A 20,968-nucleotide genomic window follows, 5' to 3' on the forward strand; every position below is an offset into this window, starting at 1 on the left:
CTTCCTCCTGCAGTTGACTGGAACAAAAACAGAATCATAACTGGGCAATGTGCATAGAGACACTTCTGAACATTTGGTCCTAAATGGGACGTCTCCATCAAAACCCTCCCCTCAGGGTTCAGGCAACTCTGTGGGAGAGGAGGTAAGAGCCACTGAGGACGGACGGTACCAGGAAATCACACCTAAAAGCAGGTCCCAGGACCAGCAGTAAATAGACAACACAAAACAAATTCAATGGTATTTTTGGAGGTTATTTTTGTGTCCTAACACTTTGTCTGGGCATTTCCCTCCTTCTACGTCCTACGTCTTTCTTTAGCTATGTTAACAGCTAATCTCTCTTGTATTTACTTTTACTGATTTAAAGCTACTTTGGCACATTATTGGATAATTATTTCATGATAAAGTAAAATGGTAATTTTATTTTCTTCTTCCCCACATTTCCCAATAGTGCAGGGCTTACTGTCACTTAGGTAAACCATCTAGAATAGTCTCTTCCCAGATTTTTATGTAGAGTAAGGGCTTTGTAGTCAGACAGATAGGTGTGAAGTTGAGACTCCCCTTACTAACAAATTCTGTGATCCAGGAACAGTTCAGTTTACCCAACTGCAAAATGGAGATGATCCCCATTTCATAGCAAATTAAAATATGTTATTCATTCAGTGTGGCTTCGCTTTGATTTTTATAGCAATATTAATTCATTATTAACTGTTACAGCAGCTAAGAGTACCTGAGTTCCTAACACCGTCTTCTGTTTGTCTTAGACACTGGCACTCACAGGCGCACATTCCCCTACACAGATACATGTAATTAAAAACAGGTCTTCAAAAAAAGAAAAACCAATTGTCCCGACTTTTAAGTTAGATGAGTGGAAGAGAACTGGGCACAAGTGCACTGACGTCTTCAGCATACGCTTCTCTCCCCTGGAATCAACAAACGACACTACTGACTTTGCATGTTCCTCCTGTCCCCTGTGCAGAGACATTTAAGGAATTACAAGTATGATTATTTCTCATTATGTACCAAGAAGGAATATGTACCAAACTCTGATGAGTTCGCTAAGGAAATCATTCAATTAGGGAATTTTGAGATCTGAAGGGCAAATTTACATGGGAGAAATAAATTTGTCACTAAAATGTCAGAGCACTTCCCTGGCTAAAGATGTTTTCGAGGGATTAGATAGATGCTCAGGGGTAAAGGGCACCTGCTGTCCTTCCAGAGGGCCTGAGTTCAACTCAAGGTACCCGCATCAGGTACATTACCCTTGTCTGTAACCCCAGCTCCAAGTGATTCGATGCATCTGGCTGCCACAGGTACCACAGATCAAGTTTATAAACCCACATGCAGAGATACACATACATATAACTAAAAGATGATAAAAATAGACCTTAAAATACTTTAAAAAGACATTTTCTAATTTTACTCTTGTTCCATCAATACTGTGCTCGTTTCCTCATTAATATGCTGCATATAACAATCAATCAGGCTAAATATTATCCCTCCATAGAAAGTAACACAACGGATCTACATAAAAATTACAATGTCCAAGGAACTAACTGGGGACCTCAGCTTGGGCACCTGGGAGCCCCTCTAGGGTCAAGTCTCTTGCCCACCCTAAAGTGGCTCCCTTAACTAAGAATTGTGGTTCCGTGCTCCCCTCTCCAACCTTCCTTTATCCCAATCCTCCTGTTTCCCCAAGTCCCCCCCTCCTTCCCTTCTACCTTTTCTCTCCCCATCTCTCCTTACCCCCATCCCACCCCACCCCCAAGATCCCAATTTTCTCCCCGGCAATTTTGTCTACTTCCCTTAGCCAAGAGGATAACTATGTTTTTCCTTGGGTTCACCTTCTTACTTAGCTTCTTTAGGTTCACCTATTGTAGACTCCGTGACCCCTATTTATGGCTAGAAACCAATTATGAGTGAGTACATCCCATGTTCATCTTTTTGGGTCTGGGATAGGGAACCTGAAATGACCCTATCCTAGAGCAATACTGACGAATATCATGCATATCATCATAGAACCTTCATCTGGTGATGGATGGAGATAGAGACAGAGACCCACACTGGAGCACTGGACTGAGCTCCCAAGGTCCCAATGAGGAGCAGAAGGAGAGAGAACATGAGCAAAGAAGTCGGGACCACGAGGGGTGCACCCACCCACTGAGACAGTGGAGCTGATCTACTGGGAGCTCACCAAGGCCAGCTGGACTGTTACCGAAAAAGAATGGGATAAAACTGGACTCTCTGAACATGGCGAACAATGAGGGCTGATGAGACGCCAAGGACAATGGCACGGGGTTTTGATCCTACTTAATGTGCTGGCTAGGTGGGAGCCTAGCCAGTTTGGATGTTCACCTTCCTAGATATGGACGGAGGGGGGAGGACCTAGGACTTACCACAGGGCAGGGAACCCTGACTGCTCTTTGGACTGGAGAGGGAGGGGGAGAGGAGTAGGGGGAGGGGGAGAAGGGTGGGAGGAGGGGGAGAAGAGTGGGAGGAGGGGGAGGGAAATGGGAGGCTGGGAGGAGGTGGAAATTTGTTTTTTTTTAATTCTCCTTTTATCAATAAAAAAAAAAAGAAATAAAGAAATAAAATTTAAGCATGAAAAAAAAATTACAATGTCCATCCGGTGTGGTGGCAGAAGTCTTTAAGCCTGGAATTTGGGAGGCTGAGACACTTTCTAGGCTCTCTGAATTCAAGTTCACTCTGGTCTACATATACAGTAAGTTCCAGGTTAGCCAAGGCTGTACAGAGAGACCCTGTCTTAAAAACAATCCATTGCTAAGTCAGAAAGTAGACATCTCAAATTGGAATCCTTAGAAGATGCAATAAGTTGAGGGAAAAGGGGACCCTGGAAACTGCCACACAAAATCACACACCAGGAAGTTCTTAACACCTAAGCCCATTTAAAACAACACTCTTTACAGGTTGGTGGCATCTTTCAATCCCAGTTCTTGTTATACCACATATACCTTCATTTTGTTGACATGTCAGTATTTAAATTTATGTGATAAAATCATTAATGGACACAAAATAAAGTCATTTTGGTTTCTATAAATATTAAATTTAGTTTTTTTTTAGAACCTATGGTTAGATGAATAATATAGGCATGTTCCTATATGTTCCATTAAAATGCCAAAATAAATTTACTAACATACTATGAATAACTTCTTAATAATTAACTTAACTTTAAACTTAGTTTACGTTAATTAACTTCTTAATACTTCTACATAGCAGGCAGCAGGAACCCAGGCATCCAAGTATTTACCACTAACAATTTTTTGAGTGGCCCTATTTAGTACAAGAACAGAGTGGTAAGCTATGTGATCCCTTTCTCGAGACACACAATCTAGGAAAGGAAGAAGATATAGAGAAACAGAATAAAGTGAAAGGCAGCATCCAAGTAGTGATATCAGTGCTCCAGGGTTTCAGGAGGGTGGCGGCACATCTAGATACGCTGTCCGAGAAGCTTTCAGGGGTCAGACAGAATGTTAGCTAATCCAAGAGTAGACAGGACTCTAGTTTTCAAGAAAGGAGAAACTGACAGTGTGTTGGCTTATTTAATTTTACTCTTGTTTTTCTTGAGAGTCAAGAGGGAAGTCAAGTAAGTTGAGGCACTACATGGAACATAATGCCTGTGGACATGTCTTTGGGGCATTTTCTCGATGGCTAGTGGATGTAGGAAGGTCCAGCTCACCACAGGCCGTGCATCTCAAATCAGGTAGGTCCAAGCTGTATAAGAAGCTGGCTGCTATGAGAGCAAGCTGGAAAGCAATGTCCCTCTGAGTCTTCACTTCAGTTCCTGTCCTGATTTTTCCCAATAGTAGACTGTGACCCAGAAGTGTAAGCTGAAATAAATCTTTTCTGCCCCAGATTGTTCTGGACATAAAGTTTATCAGAACAATAGAAATCAAACTAATAAACAAGGAAAAAGTGGGTAGTTAAAGTTGGTTTGGTAAATACAAATAGGCTAGTTGAACTAAAGCATGTTCAATGTCCAGGGCATGCCAGGTTATCACAGCAGGCATAGCAGGGTGACAGACCCACGGAGCATTTCCCTCGGTGAGTCATGTGATTTCTCTGTTCCTGTACGATTTTGAAAGGGCTAGGTTGGATGGGAGACTGGAGGCTGAGATGGCATGGAAAAGTCTCGTAATAATCTCTAGGTGCTTGTATAAGCTGAGTAGAGAAGAAGACCTCACTATGTGTGAAGGCATTGATTTAAGCATATTAACTATAATGTCCCATTTACTGTAATAGCCTGCAATTACTTTGGAAGGTTGATAAGGACAACTGTTACTTTTAGGAAAGGAAGTTGAAAGTCTGGGAAGCCCAGAAGTTTGCCTAAGGAGACGGTCAGAAGAACCTCACAGCCCACAGAATCTGCACTACACCACACTCTCCAGGGGCACCTTCCATGCTTTCCTTCCACTCAGGTCAGCCACGCATTAGACCTGAGGCTCCAGAACAGAATCCAGACCATCACAGGACAAGGAGGAAAACAGGAGGGTTCCCTTTGGAAAAGGACGTAGGGAGACTCTTCTACCCATCAACAACCAAGAACTGTTAACGCTCGATGGAGCTCCCAGCACATGAGTGGCGCAGATGCTTTCTGACCCCTAAGAAAACTCTAGGACCTGAACCTTTAGGTGCAAAGGAGAAAATCTGAGCTGAGCTGACCCTGTGACCGATGCTACATAGTTTCTGTTCTCAACTTCTCTAAGGAAACAAGACAATTTGTAGGATCCTAAGATTGCAACTGAAGAGTTGCTTCTGTCCATGAGATCCATTCCCAGCCACATGTTAAATTCTGTTGCTCAAAGGCAGAACATGAGGACAGACAGCTCCAGGATCTCAGGAAACGGCATCAGGACACTTCTCCTATCTGTTGTGTCCTGTTGCTTTATCTTTACTGTGAACACTATACTACTGTATACATAGAATCCTTGCTGTGAATTCTAGAGCAAGCTCAACTTCCAGAAACCGCAGTCCTGTCTTGTTCCCTAGAATGGTATCTCTACTTTGAACTTTACCCATACATTGGTAATAAATATATTTTTTATTAAGTTATAAAACATTGTATGACCAGATACTGACTCTGGCTATTGAGAATAGCCAAGCTTCCTGTATGCTGCTTGGATCCCTGAAACTCCCCCTGATCTTTAATGCTTTAGGTGGTCCAGAGACAGCAAACTATCTCTCTCCTTTTTACACATGTGCATGTATACAGCACACACATGAATGTACTCATCTTTGCTACTACTGACAGAAGAAATATGTATGCTCTAATATTTTTTTCTTAATGGTCATCATTTTCTCATACTTATTTTATTTTAGAAAGATAGAAGCAGCCACTACACACCTGCAGCACATCTCCGAGGTCCGCTGTGCTAAGATCTGGGTCCTCTGTGGTGTTGAAAGGCACAGGAGTTATCCGCACCAGGGTGAGCACGCGAGGCTCCGGATACCTCCATAGCATCATCCCTGGGCTCTCATCTGTCTCACTACAGAACAAGACTTCATAGGCACCAGGGAGTTTCAAAGGTTCTGCCAAACGAAAACAACATTGCAAGTTTTTAAAAAGGAACACGTTGATTTCTCAGAAAGAGAATTAAAAAAATCACATAAAGAAACTAACTGATCAGTTTAAATAAGATTTGAGACGGAAAAAGTCAATTTCAAAGAGGGACTGATTGGTGTTATCACTCCACACTGTCAGTGTGAATGGACCGCTTTCTCGTGCCCCAGAGCTATCACAGGGACTGGCTGGTATCACCACTTCTACACTGTCAGTGTGAATGGACCGCTTTCTCGTGCCCCAGGGCTATCACAGGGACTGGCTGGTATCACCACTTCTACACTGTCAGTGTGAATGGACCGCTTTTTCGTGCTCCAGGGCTATCACAGGGACTGGCTGGTACCACCACTTCCACACTGTCAGTGTGAATGGACCGCTTTCTCGTGCCCCAGTGCTATCACAGGGACTGGCTGGTATCACCACTTCTACACTGTCAGTGTGAATGGACCGCTTTCTCGTGCTCCAGAGCTATCACTGCACTCACTCCACACCACACATGGCACATGCACTCATGCGGACACTGCCTGTACTCACCAGCATCCTGTAGGTACTGAAAGGAGCCTGTCCGCAGGTCATCTGAACTTGGTTCACTTTTCAGAGCTTGAGTCTTATCCACAGGGGATGGCATTTGGGGTGCTGATTCGGGAACCAGCACTTCAAAGCTCCCCTCTTCCTGAAGATACTCACTGAATAATTCATGCAGAAGGGACAAGCAATTCAAATGCTCTTGACCCCAGAAGACCTTCAAAAGGGTATGAAAATATTAACAGTTTTTAAACATAAACATTTCTTGAGAATAATTAGGTACAAATCATATTTGAATTAATATGAGGCTATAATCATGTTCAGTATAATAATAAACTACAATTTCCAAGAAATAATAATTTATTGTTTGAAATTCTAATACTTGAATAACCTATCATGGGTTGTGTGGATAAGAGTAAAGTTTAAACTTTAGATTAGTGATGAGATTACAATGGTGTGAAACATTGTTTGCCATTCATTCAGCAAGAAGAAAAAAGAACGTTTCTTAAAGTCCAAGATCAGAACACACAGGTTCTCTTGGTCAAATATTAATAAAATGGTAACAGTCTCATGGGTGACTTCCTCCATTTGTCAGAGATCAGTCCTAACAGGAGAGAAGGAAGCTGCCCCTGTACGGTTCCTGGAGTCTGTGTTAGTGAGACCTCTAAATGTGGCTGACAGTTGTATGGCTGGGGCAGACGAAGGGGCCACTGGCAGTGATACTGGGATTTATCTCTACTGCATGTACTGGCCTTCTGGGATCCTATTCTCTTTGGCTGTTTACCTTGCTCAGCCTTGATGTAGTAGGGAGGGCCTTGGAGTTTCCATAAAGCAAAGTGCCTTACCTTCTCTTAGGACTAGAGGGGATGGGGTGGGAGTGTGTGTGGAGGGAATGGGAGGAGGGGAGGAAGTGGAAATTTGGATTGGTATTTTTTTTTAAAAAATCTAATAAAAAAGGAAACTAAAAAAAAGTTGAAAGATTGCAATTTTTGGTTGATTTTAAGAAATGCACATTTAATACACCCCCTTTAGTGATAAACTAGTCACTAAAATTTCTATCATTGTGAATCTTGCAACTTTTTTGATTTCCAACAATCCTGAGGGACATGAAATTGCATAATGAAGTTAAGAGCTAACCAAGTATTATCAAGAAAGAGAATAGAGAATCTCATGCATTCCATACCTGGCTATAGGCATGAATGAGAGGTTGGGATATACTATACCAAATTTTAATAACCGAGCATCATACGCCTAAGGAAGCTGCAACTATGACACAGCTCTGTGTGTTGGGCGGCACTGACCTGATACAGGCTGACTGCTCTATTACTAGAAACTCCACACAGTGAAAAGTTTCCCCAGACATTGCCACTCTCAGTTTTACAACCAAGAGAAACCAAACTGTATGTCCATGGAAAAACCTGTCTACAGCTGTTCACAGAAGCATTTTTCGGGAATAGTCCAAAGTGGAACAATTCCAAAACTCCCTCAACTGATGAATGAATGGTAAGAAGATACTCTAAGGTTTGACTGTGATGACAACAAGCACAAAACCCTGAATATTACCAACAACAGCGGCAAGACCCCAACCCATTGAACTATACTGTGGAAACAGGAAAATGAGATGAGATGACCCATTCTTCAATCATGCTGTGAAGATGTGCACCATCATTCCATATACTTCCTTATCACACAAAAAGTTTAAATTTTGGTGAAGTATTTCAAAACAAAACAAAACAACAACAGGCCAGTTAAAAACCTGTGGGGAAAATCTGGCGGCCCCTACAGACCTGTAGCAGACCACCTCTTAAATCCACGGCTATCTTTGGTATGGCCTGCTGTGGGCCTGGATTGCCACTGTGTTTACACCATTTGGCTTCCAGATTGACAGTAGCAGAGAACGGTCCCATCAAAATCCGGCTTCTGTCTCTGAGGCTTGTTTTAAGGAGAAAATCACTTATGCTGAGGAGGAATGATGATCCAAGACTTCTGCCTGAAGGAGAGAAAAAGAAAGGCTGTATAGTTTAATTACTCCTCAACAACAACAACAACAACAACAACAACAAAAAACAGTGGGGATGCCTCTCTTGGCCAGGGTCTTCCCCAGCCAGCTCTCCCCAGCCTTGTGCCATTATTACAAAATTCTGAAACAGGTAGACATTCACATTCCTAACAAAGCAATATTTGCCAAAACATTAGGACTTTTCCATGTGTGCACAGTTTAGGTTTTATGAGTGGAGATGGTTTCATTAAATTCTGCAAGCTTTTCACAAATACCTTAGGGACAAGGACAGCTGCTCCATTCACCCGTTACCATGACGTGAAGGGCAACTTTCTGTGCTTTCTTACGGCAACAGAGCACAGTTTATTGCACTTTACTAGACACACAAGTTTTGGGTTGGCCCATGCTAAAATTCAAAACAATCAAAATACATAACATGTGCTTTCTAAAAACTTTGGCTTAATCCAAACTTCACACCTCATAACCACTCGAATTTTACAAAGTCTTAAAAACAGATAGTGGCAGGTTAGATTTATGAGAAAAACTATATGCCAGAGTTCAAAGTAAATATGTACAGAAAAGGAATACACTTTAAAATGTAGGTTTCCTTTTGAACTTGATGTAGGAGTGTGGATCAAAACCTTTTCATAAAGCCTATAGCAGACTTTAAGGAATCTGCATGCCCAGTTAAAGTGGTGAGTTCATTTTCCTCCCAAGAAACTCATATTCTAAATTGTCACTGAGAATATTGAATTTCACCAGGCCATACCTTAATGGTCAGGGCTTATTTTCCTAATGCTATATGATCCTGAAAAAGACCTTAGGCCCAGGGTGTAGGCATGTACTGACTTTCTGTGGAAAACTGAAAACATGAATGTTGTAAGGACTTATTGTGGCAATCAGAGACACAACTTCCTCCACAGAAGGCACCAGAACCACAAGTGTTATCGCTACGACTTGTTTTAAAGTTACCACGGTGAGAAATGAGTTTTTTAAATCTTTTTATCAAACATGTACCACTGAAACTTCTCCCTTTTCACAATTACCTTGAGATTTTTTTTTTTTTGATTTTTTAAGAGAAAGGCTTTGCTAAGTAGAACACACTAGCCTCAGACACACAGAGGTCAGTCTGCCCCAACCCCGCCTCTGCTTACTGAGTGCTGAGAGTAAAGTCATCCACTGCCGTGTCGGCTGACTATCCACCTGAGCTGTGTGCACACGTACGTACACACACACACACACAGAATAGAAACCTAAAAGTGAGCTCAACGAAGTCAATATACCTCCTAACAACTGTGTTTACATGTAGCACGATACTTCATTCTTTCAAGCTCCATTCTCTTACTCCAATATTTTAAGTCATCAAAGAAAAGCCGTGTAGTTGAAGTATGCACGAGGCTGTCACATTTCAGCTCATCCGTGAGCACAGCACTAGCTGTGGGACCTGCCCCACAGAATGGGCATGACAGTTTAGAATCTGCCCTCCAAGTTTCTGACTTGCCCACATCTTTGCCATCTCCATCTTAGATCACCGTAAGAGAAGGATGAATGGAAAGCCATGGGAGCTACTTCTTCATGGTCTTCATCAAACAAATGAAAAACCAAGAACTTTGAAATATTTTAGGGCTATGCAGATGCTTCAAAAATACGGAGTTCCAATAGATCCCTCACACAGCCATGTTATTTACTTTTTTCCCCCTTTGAGTCAGGGTCTCATCATGTAGCCCGGGTTGACCTGAAAACTTGCTTTGTACATCGGACTGGCTTTGAACTCACAGAGATCTGCCTGCTTCTACTTCTAGAGGTGTGCACCACCCCCCAGCCAGATCCTGTTTAAAATTCTCTTCTTCCCCCATGATGTCATTCTCCTGACCTACAACCCAAACTAGATGCCAGAGAGTTTAGGTGTCAAGACTTTTATCTTAATCTGTAACCAATATTCTAGTTTCCTTGTCTTATGTGATTTTGAGATTCTGAATCTCAACTATCCTATGGCCTGTCTGTCAATTTCAGTTTAACTTGTTTTCCCATGAGCAGAATGAGGGATTTCCCAGAGGATAACCTAAGAGAGGATGCCCTTGGGCATCACATGGGACATGTGATCCCTGATCCCTCTGTTCCACTGCTATGTACAGTAACTCTGAGGGCTTTGTCTGTCAGATTTTCCACTCAGTATAGAGTTACCCCTCGGGGAAGATTCTTAGAGATTAAGTAGATAACTTTTCATCTACCTTTCATACACTAATGTCACTATTCACTAATGGAATTCAGAATGATTACTGCTAAGTTGTGTGATAATGTTGACGAGTTCCCTGCTTTAAAAGTTGTTTTTGTATTAGTGTTTGTATGGAATCCTAAATACGTTACAAATCAAAATTCAATATTATTATTACTTTGGTTTTTCTTTTTTTAAAGTTTCTTCATATTTTTTTAAAATTAAAATTATTATTTCAATAACAACCTGAATCCCAGAAGTTGAAGACACTGTCCCTACACCCTCCCCTGAGCAGAGGAGAGGGAACACTTGGAGGGAACAGGTGGGACCAGCCAGGGAACCTCCAAATCTTTCTAGACCATCTACTGCTGATGAGGGGTGTCCCCAGAATACTGATTCTGAGTGAAAGAGGTGGGACTGGGCTCTTTCATGGATGAGGGTAAACAGATAAGCACCCCCTCCTGTGCTGTCCCTTTTCCCAGAAGGCCTGGAGACAGGAGGACCAGGTGGCATTTTTTTTATTAACAAGGAATGGCAATGAATTTCATTAATGGTCATAAGAGAGAACAATCAACTTCATAGTTCTGACAAAACATGAACACAGTCTCTGGAACTCACAACAGGGCCATTTATTCTCCTTTCCCCGTTCTTCCACTCTAGAGCCCATCTATGTGACAGCCTCCCTTTTGTCTTTTATCATTAAGAAACACACTGAATGTTTCTGGGGATAGGACGAACCGTGTGCCATAGATCCAGCACTCACATGATGGATCTACGTAAACTGTAAACTGGACCCCAGGACATTTTCACTCTGTACAAGCGGCGAGAGAAGGTAAGTTAAGGCACGGGTTGTTCTGTTCAGGACTTCTGCATGGTGGACACCATGTCCACAGTGGAAATAGCACAGCTACCTTCAAGGACGCGACACTAGAGATCTCTCTGTGCTGACAACCAGTAGGACGCCTGCTGGCTGGGAAGTACAAAGGCACTTGAAATGCTAGCTTTTACATTTTCTGTATATTTTGTTCTCCAAGTTTTCAAATGTTAGAAGAAAGATTTAAAAATTAAAACTATTTCTCGATCGAAAGATATAAAATTATCATAACCTTCAAAATAAGAAATATTAAATTTACTTCTTTAATTAGAGATCAAGCTTTTTTATTTATTTAATTTCTGAGACAGGGTCTCACTGTATAGTCGTAGACCAGGCTGGCCTTGAACTCAGAAACTCACCCAGTTCTGCCTCCTAAACGCCAAAACTAAAGGAATAAACCACCACATCCCACTGGTCAAATCATCTTTAAAACTTCCAGGTTGGAAACTGTCTTTCAGCAAGGTGAGGTGCTTCAGCTAACTTCTACAAACCCAGGCTGTGATGTCAACAGCAAGCACCCAACAGCGGTGCGACCACAGACCCTGCACCCCACCGCCTTCTGCTCTGATAACTTCCTTACTGTGGCAAGATGCAGTGCTGCCTTCAGCAGTCATGTGATCGGGTCGTTCTGACTGGAACTTCTGTCTCCTCTCCTTTAAAGAAATACTTTTCTGCTCAAGCTTCCAACTGAACTACCTCTTTCAAAAATCTGTTTATATTTTTAATTTGTTTTTGGAAACCAATGTCAGACATTTAATTAGAATAAATGAGGTGTGACAGCACTGAGGAGTAATGTCAGAAGTGACCGATGTGATGAGCGGCAGCGTGCTTTGTTTGCATGTTGTCATACTTTTCAAGTGAGCATAAGACTACATTCAAGGAACAAACAGTCTTATGACCTTTAAAATATTCCTTTAGAAGACCAATAAATGCAAACCACTTGTTTTGAAAACCATGTAAGAACACCGCCTGCCTGTCAGCCCCGGGATGTACTAGGCCCATGTGATGCTCCTCCTCTCCACATGCCATCTGCGCCAAGCGCAGCCTGAAAGGAGCCCCTGAAGACTGAGTTTGCAGCATGCTCAGTGATGACATGTGCCAGCAAAGCAGAGCCAGGTAGGTGAGGTTTTTGTTTTGTTTATAAATCCAGCTGGAAGCAATCTTGGGCTACTAAAAATCAGCAAAGATATGTTAGAAACATCCAGAAGCGAATTTGCGTACCAGTGAAATATCAGGATGCCTCAAAAAGGAAGAAAAAAATTATTTTAAGTACAATTCACAAAAATATGATGAAGCTACCAAAGGCCAAAATCTTTTCATTTTTATATTCCTTCAAACAATTATTTTGTTTTTTTTTAATTTTTTAAAATTTATTTATTTATTAAAGATTTCTGTCTCTTCCCCCCCACCGCCTCCCAATTCTCTCCCCCTCCCCCAATTAGCCCCCCCCCCATCAGCCCGAAGAGCAATCAGGGTTCCCTGCCCTGTGTGAATCTCATAAAATATAGCATTTGGGCATTTTAATAGAAAATAAAAAACATAAACAAAACACCTTGTTTTCCATCCTTAAACAGAAGGTGTAAATTGGTGGGTCTTACTTATATTCAGTTTTGCAATAAGCCTATGTAAACATATATGCCTATTACTAGCATAAATGAAAAGCCAGAATAAAGAAATGTAATAAAACATGGAGCTATAATATATAACATACATATATACATATATAAAATAAAACATGGAGCCATTGTTCAGTGAACAGAGCAACCGCAGAAAGTGAGAGCTCAGAGTGGAGCTTTCTCCAAAGCACCGTTTAATTTCTCGTGGGGAGAATTTAGAGTTCCCGGAACCTCTGACCCAGTGCTCCTTAGAGACTAACAGTTGGGACTCCTACTTTTTAACCCAAGCCTGGTCTTCTGAATTCAAGAAACCAGGAAAATAAGCTACAAGAGGAAGTTTTTCTTTTCTCCTTTCCATATAAAAGGAGAATTTCTCATGAAAGAAGAATGTCTTCTACACTGGCTGTAGATACTTGGTCCTTGTCTAGGGAAAGTATATTTGTTTTTAAAAACTCTTGGCCTGGAAAACCAAAATGAAAAGAGCAGAAAGTCATAGCTCTTTCCTCCTTTCCAGTCTGCTACCATGCTCTGTCTTGTCTGTATGGGTTCATTAGAAACCAACTTTACGGAAGGCAGGCTGGCTCATCTGGCCACCTACTCAAGACTAAACGACAGCCTTCTTAGAGAAGAAGAATGGTAAAAGATATCTGTGAAGTTTCTGAGATCAACACAGTAGCTAATTTCCATGAAGAAAATTCTGCTGTGTGGTTTTTGCTTTTTATTTGTTTTTGGTTTTGCTTGGGTGGCCAAGGTCTCACTATGTAGCCCACACTGTCTGTGAATTCCAGATCCTCCTAGTAGAGTTACAGGTAGGTGCCATCATGCCTCCTCAAGTCATTTCTGTAGTCATCACATGGATGAAGACTGGCCAAAAATTTAATGTTGAAAGCAAAAGCACTTGCTAGGTGATGTGCTGCAATGGCTTAGAAACTGGGATTGGCCTACGTAATGAAGTCTGATCAAAAGAAAATCCAGAGGCCATGAAAAGTCTTCTCTATTTCAGAATGTCCTTGGGCAAATCTCTACCCTTTCAGGACTAACTCAACAAGGCAGTTAAGACTAGCTCACTGTTCTTCATCCCAGGATTCCCTGACATGGGACACCTATTTTTTTTTAATATTTTATTTTATTTTTTAATTTATTTATTTATTAAAGATTTCTGTCTCTTCCCCGCCACCGCCTCCCATCTCCCTCCCCCTCCCCCAAACAAGTCCCCCTCCCTCATCAGCCCAAAGAAAGATCAGGGTTCCCTGCCCTGTGAGAAGTCCAAGGACCACCCACCTCCATCCAGGTCTAGTAAGGTGAGCATCCAAACTGCCTAGGCTCATGGAACACCTATTAACTAATATTTCATGACATCATTTCAATATTTCAAATAACCTACAAGTCAGGAATCTGAAACCGGGGCTGTGGAGACCTACTAAGGTTTTTATTTGTAGTTACTACTCTATCAAGTTGGTGCCATTACTTATCTAGCTAGCATTACATGCAATCAGTTTGGACAATAAGGTTTACATGAGGAAATGACCATGAGGTTATTTAGAAATAATTTTAACTCAAAACATTTAATGATAGATGGCTTCAGCATTCAAGTGATACAGTTTTGCTGAGAGAAGGAAAAGGCATTTAGTTTATGCCAAGCACCCACACTTCCACAGTAGGAAGCAGCTGTGCGCAGCACCTGCCCCAGCAGCCAGGCAGTGAGTAAGGGGCGGGCCAGAGCACCCGCCCTGCCCTCCTGCTGTACACACTCTGCTGCTCTGCAGACTCCATTCCTTGGTCATCGCAATTCCATTTCGCAAGTGGTAACAGCACCGTAAATAAATACTATCCTGTCCCAGCTTTCTTGCACAGCCTCAACAAATAACGCCGACATGGCCAACAGGTCTAGAGGACCAGTCAGCATATAAAAGAGGATCTCAGATATATTTGTATTACTTCATTCCTGCCAGCCTTGTTTTGCCAGTAATCTCCTTAGCACACAGCCTATTGGCTTATGTGGACAACAGGACAATTTGCTGTGGCCACAAACAGAACTCAATACCGTCACAAATTCAATTGCATGGGTGGTGGGTTGCTTGTAGTTTCCTATAGGCTCAGGGCTGGGACTCACAACACACGCCTACTGCACAGAGCACTAAACTAAAGGTGCTGTGTCAGGACGTGAGGGAAGGCTGCTAGGAAGAGATCTTTAGTGCTTAGTTACCAGGACCTTTCTTCCACGGTAACCTTCTGTGCAATGAAATTCATGGCAACTGACAGCAATTTTGTTGTCTTAAAGGTCTCTCATTGTTTAAATAAATATGTAAGTCTTTTATCCAGATGCAACCAGATCTAGAGAAACTGAAGCAGAAAGCACTGATCCACCACCCCTGGCATCATATAAGACAGGCACATGCCACTATCATGGACTATGGTGAAAAATATATCACTGGAGGCCACAAAAACTTAGATATGGTTTGAAATCTTGTAACTAAATTTGATTGGGAGAAATAGGCTAATCCTCGCAGAGACAAGGCTGGAAGGTAGATTTAAACAGGCAGTATAGCAGTGGTAATTGGGTTCTTGTCAGAAAGGCTCCCCAAGAGAACCATATTTATACAATTAACAATTCTTTTGTGTGCAGACACATGTGAGCTGTGTAAAAACACAAGAGATGTGTAACGGTAAACAGAAAGCAATGATCTTGAGCAGGCCACATCCTTGAACTTGTCATTAATAAATGTCTTTCCTACGTTCAGCTACTCGGGATGTTGGAAGTCTGTTTTCTTCAAGTACTTCAAACACTGAAATCCAGGAACATTTATTATTTTAATCCATTACAGGCAGCGCTTGATTTAACTTTATTGGTTGTGGTGGTGGTAGTGTTATAAGTGGGGTACAGCAATGTTCTTTTACACATCCTTTCAAAAGGGCTTAATTACATTTTATAGTTTGGGCCAGGAATTCTGCTTGTTTTTTGTCTAACTAGGTTCAAATGGAGTTCAGGTCAGTGATGAATCAGAAGACAAAGTCAGAGATGGTTATCTTTCTGATGTGAGCTCATCTCCCTCTGGAGCAGCTGGGCAGGTACATCACGTCCACCACTGCACAGGAGATCGCCCTAATGGCCTCTGCTGGGGCTCATTACAAAGTTTTCATTTTTCATGCAGCCTTGAAATGAATATATCAGAGATTGGACACAGTGCTTGCTTCTATTTCTCTGAAGTTACTAAACTCTGGATTCTAAATGATTCCTGTTGGGCTGCCAGATGTGGGAACCCCATCAGAACTAAAACACAAACGTACCTGGCAAATGGTAAGCATGGTGCAGACACAGCCCTTTCCACAGAGTAATGCACACCACAAAACCAAAATACTAACCACCCATAGCTACTCATCCTCCACACCACGTAGAAAGCCTTTTTCTGTGCTAGTGAGATGCACAGTGGGTAGCAGGACTCTGATGGTCAGCGATGATGTGAGTTTGGTCCCCGGGTAACGGTACTGTGATGGTCAGCGATGATGTGAGTTTGGTCCCCGGGTAACGGTACTGTGATGGTCAGTGATGATGTGAGTTTGGTCCTCGGGTAACGGTACTGTGATGGTCAGCGATGATGTGAGTTTGGTCCCTGGGTAACGGTACTGTGATGGTCAGCGATGATGTGAGTTTGGTCCCCGGGTAACGGTACTGTGATGGTCAGCGATGATGTGAGTTTGGTCCCCGGGTAACGGTACTGTGATGGTCAGCGATGATGTGAGTTTGGTCCCCGGGTAACGGTACTGTGATGGTCAGCGATGATGTGAGTTTGGTCCCCGGGTAACGGTACTGTGATGGTCAGCGATGATGTGAGTTTGGTCCCCGGGTAACGGTACTGTGATGGTCAGCGATGATGTGAGTTTGGTCCCCGGGTAACGGTACTGTGATGGTCAGCGATGATGTGAGTTTGGTCCCCGGGTAACGGTACTGTGATGGTCAGCGATGATGTGAGTTTGGTCCCTGGGTAACGGTACTGTGATGGTCAGCGATGATGTGAGTTTGGTCCCCGGGTAACGGTACTGTGATGGTCAGTGATGATGTGAGTTTGGTCCCTATAACCCATGTATGATGAAACATCAGAACTGACTCCATAGAGCTGTCTTCTGACCTTCACGTGTGTGCTGTGGCATGTGCACCCACCCACACCCCACGTCACTCACACACTAAATAAAACATTAAAATGACCTTTCCTAAGTAGTGGGATTGATATTGTTCATTCTTGTCTAATAGTTTATCTACTCACACATTATAACAACCATAGCAAAAATACCATTTCAACATTGAGTATCTTATAGTTATGTATTTTTTATTTTTAATCATATTAGAGAAGGAATATAAATTATTATTTGGGGAGAAATTATATATTTTACTAGTTTTTATTTCATTTTTAAGTTTTAGAACTTCGTACCTTTTGGAGAATGCCAAGAACGTGCAGAAAAACATTCTCACAGATAAAAAACAAGAAGTCTATGAGTAATTTCAGGGTGAAAAGACACTATGCCAGCTTTTACCGGGGCAACTGTGAACCTTATAACAGAGGTGAAGGAGGAACCCGGCCTGGAGGTTAACAGCGGTTCTCAGTCCAGGGACGAGGAGGTGTTGTGTTTCAGGGATTCTGGCCCATCTGTTCTGCCCGCCTACATTTTACTTCTGCAAACCCATAAATGTACCTCTACCTCAGGGACTATAGAAAGGCATAAGAATTCTTCTGCTTTTCATTATCACAAGATTCAGTAACTCATTTCATTGTCAAGATAATCCCCTTCACTCTTTCTTTTGTGCTTGCCAGGTATGCCAAAATGACAAATAAAACCCCAGATGTTGCAGGCCAGTGAGCATTCCACTTTTCCTTCAGTGTTGGGTTTAAGCTACTTGGGGCAGAGTATCAAAAAAGACAGAATCCTGATGCCCACACCCAATATTCATTAAGGACTGTTGGTGATCTGTCTAGCTGTCAACTAGCTATATTTATGCTTCCATCCTCACTGGATCCTTAAAAGTTAAGTTTGTCTTCTGTCTTTTGCAGTCAAGAAATTTATTTCCTGTCCTTCAGACCCTGGAAAGAGATGTATTTCTTTGTGAAAGCAGTAAGGGTCTTTGGGTGCTGTCATGGGCTAACTACTTACTGCACATGGGATTTTAGGCAGTCGTATCTAATGCAATGCTAACTGGCACTCAAAGCCTATGAGGGTACCTTGGAGATCTCCTTCAGGAGAAGCACAGCATAAACAGTGGGGCCAAGGCTTTGCTTCAGGTAATGACCTGGTTTCACTTTTGGTGTGTGAGGTGAGCATGAGGGGAGGCACTCTAGTCCCGTGGAAGAGAAGGGCTATGCTTCCTTTCCGTCTCTTGCTCTGTTTATACAGAGTTAAGTACAGCAAGGGTAGGTAAATAATTTAAACCACTGTTGCTTTGACAATGAGCTCAACTCACTAAATTCTCAATGTCTCCATGGTCAGAGAGTCTTGTCAATGGTTTCCTATTCTAAATGCCAACCAATGGCTTCACCCAGGTTCTTCCCCTGTGTCAGCAAGCTGTTCATGCCGTGTTTCCTAGTGCTTTGTCTATTTGGAGGTTGCTAATTGTCCACAAGAAAGAGCACGGCAACCTCAAGTCCAGGGATTTCCCAGCTCTCAACTGTGTACTCCTGTTTGCAGAACTCTAGGGCGTGCCATCTTACTAGAGCCATAAATTACACTGACAGGGAGCTGCAGCGTGAGATCAATCCCCACCCTCCTGTGGAAAGAGACTTGCTGCCAGTTCGGAATTTATAACTACATAGTTTGTGTGTCTCTAAAATGACATGCTTTGTATGTGCCCACGTGGGGAAGCTCAGCTTTTAAAGAACATATTCTACAGTGGAACAGATTTAACCGACAACTAAGACACAGTGGCTTTAAAATGTTTCAGAATATAAGATGCAGTTTCTACCTCAGGTTTGTCTTGTTTCTGTTAAAGCATTCGTAAGATTTCCTGTAATACTTGGTACTGAGTGACAAGAACACAGCATCACATTTGCAGTCGGGCCACAGGGCTATTTCAATAAGCATCCTAGCAGATAGGAGTCAGTCATTGAGACGCTGCCGCACAGGCTTGTACAATGGGGAGACAGCAAGACTCAGAGTCCACAAGGGTACAGGGGTCTGAGGAGTGCCAGATAGCCAATTTATTTCCTTTAGGCAGAAAATACTTAACTGCTCTGCTTTGTTCTGCAAAATGAAGATGGGAATTCTTTTAACAAGCTCAGTAAATAATTTGTAACTATTCATTTTTAAAATGAGTAAATGAATAGGAAAGTCTTCAGATTGTACAAATGTACTGTCGATGTTTGGGGGAAAACATGGGCTTTCTTGTTTCATGTCTTTATTGTCCCCTTTCCCCACATACTTTCCATAAGCTTCTAACAGCTTAGATGATAAAAAAAATAATCATTAGGCAAACTCATTTTTTCTGTCCTCTCGGCAAGTGGGAGAACATGCCTACAGCACATTCCCAACGGGGCTTCTCTCAGAGTTACTTAGCACATAGGATTCCTCTAGAATTACAAATCTATTTCAGCTCTTAAATTAAAATTCATCTGGAAAGAACTGCTTTTCCCTGTTTATATAACATTGTCACATAAAGAGTGTTAAAAAATACTTCTCTAAAAATAGCCTGAGTGAGCTAGGGATTAGCAGAGCCCCGCTGGAGCTGTTCCTTTGTAGTTTTTTCCACGATGTGCTTGCACAGTGGTTTTGAGTGTGTTTATTAAAGTCAGCACATCAAACAGGATCAAAGAGAAAGTGAGCGAGAACCCAAGAAACCCCAAGTGTGTTGTCTCATAGGGGAGCTATGCAGATTCGGATAAACAAGTGCGAACTGTTGAGGTCTTAATGAAGAAATTTTCGACAATTATTTTATCTCGAGTCCTTCTATACAGGACACCATGTGCGCAGCAGATGCTGTGCCGTGTGCAGCACCATTCCTCTCTGTTTAATGGCGTGTCTGAGATGACTACTTTGTCACTGTGCTCAATTTGGTTAGCAAATAGTTGAGAGGTGCAGCTGCTGCAGATGCTCACAACAGTTACACAAACTGTAAAATCAAAGACTCAGCTAAGTATTTCTGCATTAGAGTCAACCTATAAAAATCTGACATTAATTCCATTGAGCTCAAAGATACACCATAAAAATTGGGTTGAATACAGAACATCACCACTTGAAAACTACAAAAAGAAATATGACTACTGGTAGGGTGAGAGAGAGAGAGAGAGAGAGAGAGACAGACAGACAGAGAGAGAGAGAGAGACACACAGAGAGAGAGAGAGACAGAGAGAGAGTGTGTTACAAAAACTATACCTAACTGCCAGGTGTGGTGCGCATCTTTAAGCCCAGGACCTGGACGGCAGAGTCAGATCTCCAAGCATGAGGCCAGCCTAGCTTACATACTACATAGCTAGGACTACAGAGTGAGATTCTGTCTCAAAACAAAACAAGTTAAACAAACCCAACAACAACAACAACAACAACAACAAAATAACGCCCCAACCCACCAAAACAAAAACAAATAAAAAAAATCCAAACTACACAAAGTACACATATTTGTAAGCATTTTAAATAAACTGAACAACTGAATTGAAGACATCTGACTACATAATGAAATAAATGTTAAATGCTTAATTTATGTTTTTTAAAATAGTTATAACTATATATGTACTTTTAAGTTGTGTGGTGATCTTGGTGTGATGGCCAAGTTCAGGGCTAGCCTTGTTTCAAGGTGAGTTCCAGAGCAGCTTGGGCTGCAGAAAGGGAGGCTCTCCCCCACTACTAAAAACAACCCAAACCGAAGGAGCTGTGCAGAGATCTCTGTTCCAAGGCCCCCCGACCCCAGCCTTCAGCAACAACTAGAGCCCGCTCCAGGCTTAGCTAACTTATACACAACGGATTTTGCTGACTAAACTTGGTTATGGTTTCACCATTGTAAATTTCTTCAATTAAATGACTAATTTCAATTTTGATTTAATGTGACACAAAAAAACTTTAAGGTGTTTGATTTAAAGTATTTTTAAATCAAAGCCCAAGTTTCTATTTTTGTGTTTAACAAGATAAGAACATAATTATAAAAGAAGAGATTATATAATTTCTCTAATATAAAAGGGAAAATTTC

At 41.9% G+C, this 20,968-nt stretch overlaps 1 protein-coding gene across 6 annotated transcripts in view; it reads right to left on the reverse strand.

Annotated features, from left to right (window-relative positions):
- Vps13b (vacuolar protein sorting 13 homolog B) overlaps nucleotides 1–20,968 on the reverse strand; it is a 463,403-nt gene that overhangs the window by 109,373 nt on the left and 333,062 nt on the right. For all 6 annotated transcript variants that reach the window (XM_075961199.1, XM_075961203.1, XM_075961200.1 and 3 more), the window contains 3 exons: nucleotides 7,888–8,090; nucleotides 6,110–6,317; nucleotides 5,360–5,544 (listed from right to left, as the gene is read on the reverse strand). In XM_075961199.1, coding sequence (XP_075817314.1) covers nucleotides 5,360–5,544; nucleotides 6,110–6,317; nucleotides 7,888–8,090 — 596 coding nt within the window. The remainder of the gene's footprint in view (nucleotides 1–5,359; nucleotides 5,545–6,109; nucleotides 6,318–7,887; nucleotides 8,091–20,968) is intronic.

The sequence above is a fragment of the Microtus pennsylvanicus genome, chromosome 2, assembly GCF_037038515.1.
Source record: "Microtus pennsylvanicus isolate mMicPen1 chromosome 2, mMicPen1.hap1, whole genome shotgun sequence".
Taxonomy (NCBI): Eukaryota; Metazoa; Chordata; class Mammalia; order Rodentia; family Cricetidae; genus Microtus; species Microtus pennsylvanicus.